General features: G+C 42.8%; 1 protein-coding gene across 1 annotated transcript in view; it reads right to left on the reverse strand.

Annotated features, from left to right (window-relative positions):
* syn3 (synapsin III) overlaps positions 1–9694 on the reverse strand; it is a 46714-nt gene that overhangs the window by 6251 nt on the left and 30769 nt on the right. Inside the window, exons 7-10 of the mRNA XM_088406087.1 lie at positions 3332–3394; positions 2086–2228; positions 1780–1854; positions 1367–1469 (exon numbers count right to left, since the gene is read on the reverse strand). Coding sequence (XP_088262213.1) covers positions 1367–1469; positions 1780–1854; positions 2086–2228; positions 3332–3394 — 384 coding nt within the window. The remainder of the gene's footprint in view (positions 1–1366; positions 1470–1779; positions 1855–2085; positions 2229–3331; positions 3395–9694) is intronic.

Here is a 9694-nt window from a genome sequence, read left to right on the forward strand (position 1 = left end):
CAATTTGAATTACAGTGCCTTGCTAAGGCTAATGGGGGAAGCCATTTGCATTTTATCAAATCTAATCTCAAGGATCAAAAATTACAGCACACTTAACACTCTTGACCCATCCTGAAACTTTGAGATGTGTTTCAGGAATTTTCAAGCATCGGTGGGAACATTTGAGGAGTTCCAAAACAGAACATGGAGTAATAAGGAAGCTCTCCTCCAACACTGTTAAATAAGAATGCCGGAAAGCACATTAGCCACAAGGGAGAAACGTCACGCTTGGCGTCGTCGCGTGGAACAAAAAGTAGATTCCAGCTATGATGGACGGATGCTGCCTGCCACGCTCAATTCAGTTCCGTCATGCTGAAAGGCCCGGGCGGATCGCAAAGTTCAAGAGGAGGCGGCGGAAGAACATAGTTTACATTGTGTCACTGTTTTCTCAGTCTAGGAGTCAGGGGAGCTGTTTCCCGAAATAGTTGATCGTTAAAGCAAAGGGGGCGGGGCCAAAGCCCCTCGCTGTTGACCTCACCCGGTGGATAGATAGTGAAAAACGTGATGTCACTCTGTCGGCCTAAATATGGGCAGTCAGCTGGTTTCCTCAGACAAGAAGAAGCACGCTTCCGGACTGGTCCGAAGACAGCACTGATAAGACAATATTGAGGAGTCTACTGCAAATATTTTCAATGTAACCCTAGCACAGGGGTCTGCAACCTTTAACATTCATAAAGTCATTTTCGGAATCACCTGTGTGATAGCAGCCAGAGGAGTTGCTTGGGCAGCTTTTGTTAACCAAGGTTGTACCACGTTATTGTCATTAAAAGAAGCAAGCAGACCGAACCGACGTCTGAATCCATTCACAAACACGGGTATTAAGATGAGATTTAGTCAGTGTTAAGAATTCTTCAAGCGATCCAGTTTGCATTGTTTACTTACCTGTGATATTTTATTTGGAAATATCTGCCTTTAATCTGGAAGGCCGCACTGTATTTCCTGTTTACGTTCTCTGTCGGTCATTTAGCTTTTAGCAGTGTTCGTGTTAGCCAAGGTCTATTTTGTGTTAACAATTCTTCAAGCGCTTTAGTTTTTAATGTTCAGTTATACCTTACTTTAAAAATGTGAGCTTTTAATCTGGAAGGCCACGTTATATTTTCGTTTCCTGAAACTGATCCTATGTGTCAGGCTCAGTAGCTGATAAAGATGCAGGGTATTTTTATTTACAAGAAGGTGTTTGGGCTACCAGCTAATCAGCCTTCCAAGGCTGTGATCGCAGTGTGCTTTTGCACGGGGCGATATCCTCCTTTTACTGGCCGTGATAAAGAAAACAAAAAAAAATTCGACTTCATCTCGGCTTTAAGGGTTATTCCGTTATCAAACCGACCTCGATGATGTAGTCGTTGCCATCTTTTCCGTGGACGGCCTTGACGGCGCATATGTCCAGGCCGCCGAACATCTCGGCGCAGGAGTCCACCCACAGTCTGTATCTGGAACACAATAACATCGCAAATGGAGACGGCCGGACACGCGCACTGATATCCTTCGAGCCTGTTCATTTATGTCCACTTTTATTCGGGCATTAGTAGGGCAGCTCGAATGAGTCAAAAGGCATAGACCAAAAACATATATCATATATATATCATACATAACACTAATGAAAAGGATGGCTCTCAGGAGGATATGGCGTTCCGCACGGTTCAGTTCCGGGGCCACTGCTGAGCACACTAAGACTTAGTAGTGCTTGTGATTTTGAGATCCTTATCTACCGCCGTGCACGTGAGGTTCATGAATGTCTACCTGTCAGTCATGGCGATCTGCTCCAACATGGCCGAGCCCGTGTTGGCCTTCCAGTTGCCCGAAATGGAAGTTCTCCTGAAAATCAAGAGGGGAATGCTTGAGCACTGAGTCACCCGCAACTCGGGCATCTGCGAAAAAAGATAACGGCCGATTGCTGATGGTTCACATCAATTATAAAAAGACATTGTGTCACACTGGGGAAACGGAGATAAGAGTCCAAGAAAAAAATAGCTGCGAGGTTTCCGGGGAGGAAGAGGCGAGCGATTAAGAGCGAAACGTTTTCCGGCGCAGCGGCGCGCATCTTACATGTAGGCCTTGTAGTTGCTGCCGATCTTCTGGATGCGGATGTCGTACTTGGACTGGACGTAGGGCTCGGTGGTGGCGTAGGTCCCGGCCAGCGCCACCACGCTGGTGATGTCCTGGAAGTCCTGTTGGTTTTCCACTTTGATCTGTTGGGCCAGACGTCACTAATTAGAAGGCACGCTAGCCCAACACAAAAAAAGCCGGTAGCGCTCGGTTGGATATGCCTTAGGGAGTCCGCACTTGTACGCAAGAGGAATAATGAAGGTTCCCAGGTTGGAAACTATTGCGCGGGGTGCCTTTGAACTACGTCACGTCGTTCCCGTGAAGCCATTACGTGTCAGATGGAAGAGGAAATTATGTAATGGCAACACACAAACACCTCATTCCATTTTTTTGGAGACAGTATGCAGTGTTCCCTCGCTATAACGCAGTTCACCTTTTGTGGATTTTATTTCCATGCCTATTTATTTTATTTATTAGCACATGTTCTACATGTTTTTTTTTAAAGTAAATATTTATAATAAATAAACAAACACATAATAAATAAAAACAATAATACTAATAAATAAATAATAAAATCAGAATATAAAAAAATATATATAAAATACAAATATAATAAATAATAAATATTATAGATGGAAAAACATCCAGCAAAATAAAAAAAAAACAAAGAAAAAAAACTGAAAAATATCCCCGAAAATATTGACGTGATAAACAGGATCTAAACAGTGACTTAACATATAAATATATGTATATCAAATAAACTATTGAAAAACATGAGGATAAAATAAAAAAAAATCTGAAAAAATATATGCAAAAACAATACTTTACGGATTTTACTTAAAAAAGGGACACTTCATGAAGTGCCATCTTTCAGATCAAACATTTGCCCACACATACAGAAATCCCAAGGAAGGAAATAGCAAAATGATGAATGCTCTTGTTATTGTATATTAGAATGTCAGGAAGTGGCGTCTGATGAATCTTCTTTGAAGGAATGTCGAGACAAAAGCAGGCGGGCGTGAATGATTGCGCTGCAAAACCAGCGTCGCTCCGTCTCTACCTCAAAGCGTTGCAGATGCGGCAAGGACATAAACAACAATATTTGCGAATGCGCCATTGTGTCTACACGAGCGTCGGGCCGAGACAAGGTTTCTCTTTCAGAAAAACACGGTATAAAGTTCATATTGTTAAAACAGTTTGGCCTTCATTCATAGAACGGATGCAAAGAATAAATCCAGTCGGTCACCTTGCCCATGCCGGAGTGAGCGTGGCCCATCTTCACCACCACGGGGTAAGAAGGACTTGAAACCTGAAGAGGACAGCAACATTTTATTCAGCTTCGATACGACCACCACGAGGGCTTCATTGCGCCCATTTTAACTCTAAATGAACCCTGGATGAGAATTCTCATCTTGCAAAATACTCAAGTTGTGTGCCGGCGCCAAGAATTCTTATGTTGATTTTTTTTTTTTTAATGAATGAATAGCCAGGTGGATCTCAAATCACCTATTTCAAGCAGTGATTACTAAAGAACGTAATAAGGTAGAATATTACTTTCTTTTCCTGGGTAAAGAATAGAATCCGATCTTTCATATGGTACCACCAATGTCTACATAGTAATACAATATAATATCCTGCCGGGCTTGAAAGTTGCGTCAAAATGCTCGAAACTGGCTGGCATTGGAGTGGCTTGCCTTTTCAGATCATGTTTAGCAGTTAATAATTGCTGTTGAATTAAAAAAAAAATGCAAACAGATGACCAATTAACTTGTGTCCAATAAAGTGGACATCTTTTTTTGCTCAATATCTTTTGACACATTCAAGCTATGCGACTAAGACCCGGCGTCCACACTAGAGGACACCCTGACCTCTTCAATCCAGTCTCGTCTGTTGGTTTTGCCGTCTTGCTGAGACAAAACGGACACAACAGTTATAAGATACAGGCAAACAAAATCCCTCAATGGGTTTTTTAAGGTCACCGTTCTCGTCTCGTCCCAACACGTGAACGACTGGGAAGAGAATGTCTTGCTCAGTAGGAACGTCTGGCACTTTAAATATACAGTAAGAACCATGCGGTGTTGACCGCATTTATAGAAAACCAAGAGTGGAAAACTCTTCCTTTTGCAAGTGCAGCTCATGTGGACGCGGTGTCCAGATCGGCCCCAAACTTAAAGCTGCCCGTTTTCAGAAGAACAAGCATTAGGCTTATAAACACGTGGAGGGAAAAAAAAAACTAAAAAAAACAGAAGTGAGGTTCTGGGAAGCTGAGTGGAAGACCACAGCTGACAGGGACGGGTTTGGACCCACTTGGCCGACCGCGATCACGTTTTTTCTCATCGTTTGGACAATTGAAGTGGACGGAACATCAACGCATGACCTCGTCGCTGTGGTTTTGGAACGCCCAAGTGATCTATCTGATATGATTGTAAATTGAACTAATCTAAAAAGGGACTTTTCCCGTGTTGAAAGGACTTGAAGTAAACATCTAACATAATCGTTCCGTTTACTCCGTCTGCCTATGTTGGAGGTAAATCATCACGGAGTTGAACCTGATGAAAAACAGCTAGACAGCTGCGATCTTTCATCCAATTAGGAGGCGTCACGCAACTTTGTGTTTCTTTCGGCCGGTTCTGGGTGGAGCGCTGCGTAGACAAGAAGCCAAGACAAAGTGTACTCTCGCTGCCTCTATTATCACCTCTGCATTGGCCCAAAAACAGAACGGAAGGGCGAGTGAGCTCACAGAGATTATTTGCAGTGGAACAGTATGAAATCATCATTTGACGCAAAATGTGTCTGCAAAGTGGCAAGAGAGGCTTTTTGGGAAACAAGGACAACAACATAGATCACAAAACATTCCCCAGTAGCCGCTGAACGGATTAAGTTCATAACCCGGGGGCCCACTGTAATATATATATATATATATATATATATATATATATATATATATATATATATATATATGTATGGTCAACATATTCATTAAAAAAACCCACACCAAAAATAGCAAAACAGGGGTCAAAATGACCCGAGAATATTATTGTTGTTTCCAAGAGGGAAAAAAAAAAAGATTTGTTCCAAGGCCCTAATAACAGAATGTTATTACTATTACTGAAAAAAAAATGTAACACATTAGTATGCATTTTTGGGTCATCTTTTTGTCATACTTTTTTTGACACTTTTGAATAAACACACGCATCTCCGGGTCATATTGACCCAGACACATAACTGCTGTTTTTTGAGAAACAAACATAAATCACTGTTTAAAATGAAATATTTAATTTCGATTATATACATTTTGTACACGTTTGGGTGACTAAATAAGCCCGGGTCAAAGTGACCCAGGGATATTTTTGCTGTTACATGCAAACAAACACAACGAGGCTTAATATACCATTGCGGTCAAATCGGGACTCGCTATTGGCAGATCCTCGGACTCAGGTGCAAAAAAAAAAAAAAAACGCAATCGGGATGATTCTAATATTTACTCTAGTGATTGCGGGTTTCCAAATGAATTGTTCATGACTGTTGGAACAGGAACTCACTCGGATCTAACCGACGGATGTCTTCGTGCCCCTCCTAGCATTTCTTCAAACGTCTTCAAAAATCTAACATCATCATCATACCTGCACACTTGTTTTTCCCGTAACACCATGACGTCAATTAGCTAAATGACACACCCAATACTAGAACTCGGGCTTGTCTAAACAATTTTTTTTTCCCCCATCGTCCTCCTTGGTCTTCTGATGAACACAGGACAATGGAAGAAATATGGACAAAATGCGCAACTCGCAGTCACATGTCCACCAATGATCAGATGGAAGACGAGTTTAGCACATATCTGAGAGCTACTCGGTAGCAGCGAGGTGCAGAAGTTGCGTGGAGCGGGCCCACAGACACCATCTCTTTGTCTGGACATGTTCCTTCCAGTAATCCCCACGAGCGTGGCGATGACGGGACAAGTGGAAGACGGCGAGGGGAGACAACCACATCCTCTGCCCCTCCTTGAAACATGCACCGTCACCTTCGCTGGCAGAGGGACGCCGTCAACAATGTCTAGCTACCATCTGTTATCTCATTTTAGTCACAGAGGGGTTGGAAAATGAAGATAATGGCTTCTGGAATGTTCATCTTGAAAGGTCTTGGATTAGTCCACTCGAATCTCAACTATTTAGGCCCTTCAGGTAATTGATTGAAGATACTGTTAAGTAACGGGATACGATCTATAAAAATAACCCTTTTGTGTCCATTAGCGTTTTCAAACTTTACATATGGAACATTTGGTTGTAAAAACTGCCACTCAGATTTCTGTTCCCATCAAAAAACTGACCAAAAACCAATTACGTGGCGGTTAATTTTTCTCTTTGATTTCATAACTTCACAGGCTCTCCTCATTTGGCGCCAGATGACCGGCCCTGACACATCACGGAAATATTGCAGAGAAGCCCATACACAGCACACTTGCCCCCTCCAAAATGGATGTGAGTCACACATGATTGTCGCACAGGTTAGTGTCTGCGGGAATTGGGCTTCACCTCAAAAACAATTTGCGGTCAAACTTTCCATTGCGTAATGCAATTAACATTGCTTATCATCCTTCTATAAGGTTGGTCATGCCTTCCACAGATCACATGGCACAATCATCCAACACGCATTTTACCACATGACGGTGAAGACAAGGTTCAAATGGTTTGGGCAGACAAAAACAAGAGTCCCCTCCCAGAATGATTTTCAAGACGTACTAGTTGTAAAGACAACTTGTCCACATTGTAACCAACGCTAACATGTAAACTCACAAGACTGTAAAACCTCAACACGTTTTGCAGAGCGCACAGGCTCACGAGCGTGACACTTTACGAGATCATACCACAACGAGTTGCCATGGCAACCCTTTAGGCTAAAACACACCCGCAACTGCGACTTTAGATGCTGTTAAACTATATTACTAACTATAAACTATATACGAAGCTCAGCAGGGGCCCTGAAATTGAACCTTGTGGAACACCGAATCCTCCTGAGAGTTAGCCTATTTGTGTGTACTCTAGTGGACATTTGTTTTTGATGTACATATTTTTTTTGTACACATTTTCTGGCCTGCTGAGACAAAACAGCTCCTGGTGTCCTGTATTTTCTTGAAAGGGACAACTTACTGCTATAAATGGAAGTTTTACTGGTAAAGAGCCACCAACTTGCAGGTTCACTGTATCATTGTACCGCAAATCAAATCTGATACAATGGAGATGTTGAAAAAGTTGCAAACAGACTACGCTTTGTGGCAGCTTCCATGAGTCACAGTGACAACCTCTTCTTATAACTACAGACTACTAAAAATAAGAAAGCAGTTAACGTTGCCTCGAGTCTAAAGTGGAGTCAACAAATAGCGGTTTGCTGTGCCAAAATTCTTCACGTCAAGTGGCACCCAAAACGGGTCCTCACAAAATTACCGAGAAATCCGACAATTCCCACAAGGGTCGGCCGGACTCAGTCAGCAGTTTCCTTCTGTAAGACGAGCATAGAAAACGACACGGGACAGTCCATCAAAACAAACATGACGGGCAATTGATTGCGGATTGCTTTTGAAATCATAAGGAGCCAAAAATAGGCCTTGCATGCTCAATTCTCTCATCTCCAAAACCATTTCGCATTCCGCGCCGAGAGTCTTCCATGAGCATGACATCAAGGCTGCATATTATTACAGCTGGTTCACCCATTTGATTTAATAACAGAACACAGATTGTGCTCGGGCCTAATCATTTTTGAGGCAACGCAAAATTGACCGTTAAGTGCATGGCCAGCCTGCGGTAAACTCGAGCTATTTCAGTCCAACTTGGATGTGGTCTGTTCTGTAATGGGGGACCTAGACAAAGCTTATTAGTCCTGATCAAATCAGGGAGAAGGTGCGTTCCTGCCTTCGGCGGGCCAGTCCTGCAAAATCCATCAGCGTGCCACATTCCTTTTCAAGGAAAAGACTTGTTTCACTCCCGTTTTCCCGTCGGCCCGGTCTGAATAAAGCAGAAAATGATGTGAGCGACGGATTCCCGGTCACACGAGCGAATGGAACGTCGCGTCTCGCGGATGACAAAAGATCCGGCCGGGGACGGTTTGACGGAAGCCGCGGGTTGGAAAATTGAACGGCGTTTTGTCACAACGTGGTTCCGTGCTCCCGTTTCCGCTGAGAAGACATGAAACAGAGGAAGCCGGCTGCGGTAAACAAGCACCTTGGTTGGAACCCTCGGGACCAGAAGCAGATGTGGAGTCTGGATTTGATGGAGCGGATCAAGTTTCAAACCCGGTTTCTTGCAACCGTCTGCCACTGTTCTGTTATGACTTTGTGAAGCTGCATGGTTTTATATATATATATATATATATATATATATATATATATATATATATATATATATATATATATATATATATATATATATATGTATATGTATTCAGTAAATAGTCAGTAAAGGCCATGGCCATTGAGCACAAAGAACTTTCTATTGTTTAATTTTATTCCATGAGTGTCATCCTTCCCACTGAGTGAAAAAAAAATCCCCTAAATGATAGGAAAAAACCCACAATTTTTTCACTCATGGTTAAATTTGTTCGAGGCGCTTTCTTAACTTTTCACCGCACGCCCTACTCAGGGTGACATCAGCATCTTCTAGCCCGATCACCTCTAACCTGCTGATGACTCGCCATTTTGCCGCCGACCAATTTCCCAAAATAGGTTTCCTTTGTTTTTTTGGGGTGTCTTCCCACGCGCACCTTCCCTGAAGCCGCTCAAGTTTCAGGCAAACGAGGCCCTTCCCAACATGGGTCTTTTTCTTCTCGGAAGAAGCACTAATCCTCTTTGGAAGAAAATAGGAGAAAATGTACTTTACGGCTTACTTGCTTGTAGCGAGGGAAAAAAAAATGGTGTGTTTAATCTCAACATAGATATTTTTTTGCCATTTCTGTCCAGATTTACCTCGCGTGATTTTTTAAATCCGATTTGGTAAACGTTACCATTCAGATGATTGCATTATTTAAATTGCCAGTTGTTTTTGTTAAGAGTTTTAGTCCAAAGATATTGCCCAAAAACAAATGTCCACGAGAGAGGACACAAATGAATGGAGGATATAAATGGATTTGTTATTTTACAAGGCGGGGACTGGAATGAACAGTATGACGAAATAAGATTGGTAATGCAAGGAATTGTTTTGACTTGGAAGAGGTCGCTCGGCGCTTCCAGGTCTTTCCCTCTGCCGCGCTCATGTTCCACTATGTCAGGAATGTCGCCTCCTCCTGTGAGTGAAATCATTTGTTCTATCAAACGAATCCACTTCCTGTGAGCCCTCATCTCCACATTTGGGCATACAAAGCCGCGACGCGCATGCCCGTCTCGTGTCACATATCTGTTATTTCCAGACGTCGGGTCAGGAAGGCCGAAAGAATACGTGACGAGGCATTATCAACGAGACGCAGCGGCCAAACGTGCTTCACGCGCTTCCGCCCGCCGTTTAAGTGCTTGGGATCTGCGGAAACATTACAAGTCACGCCGTTCTAATCTGCTGGGCAAACACTGACTTCATTTTTTTAGCCAACGTGCGAGGGAGACATGCTGGATGTGACTCATGCGTGA

Source organism: Hippichthys cyanospilos, chromosome 22 (genome assembly GCF_059441005.1).
Source record: "Hippichthys cyanospilos isolate Australia breed blue-spotted pipefish chromosome 22, RoL_Hcya_1.0, whole genome shotgun sequence".
Taxonomy (NCBI): Eukaryota; Metazoa; Chordata; class Actinopteri; order Syngnathiformes; family Syngnathidae; genus Hippichthys; species Hippichthys cyanospilos.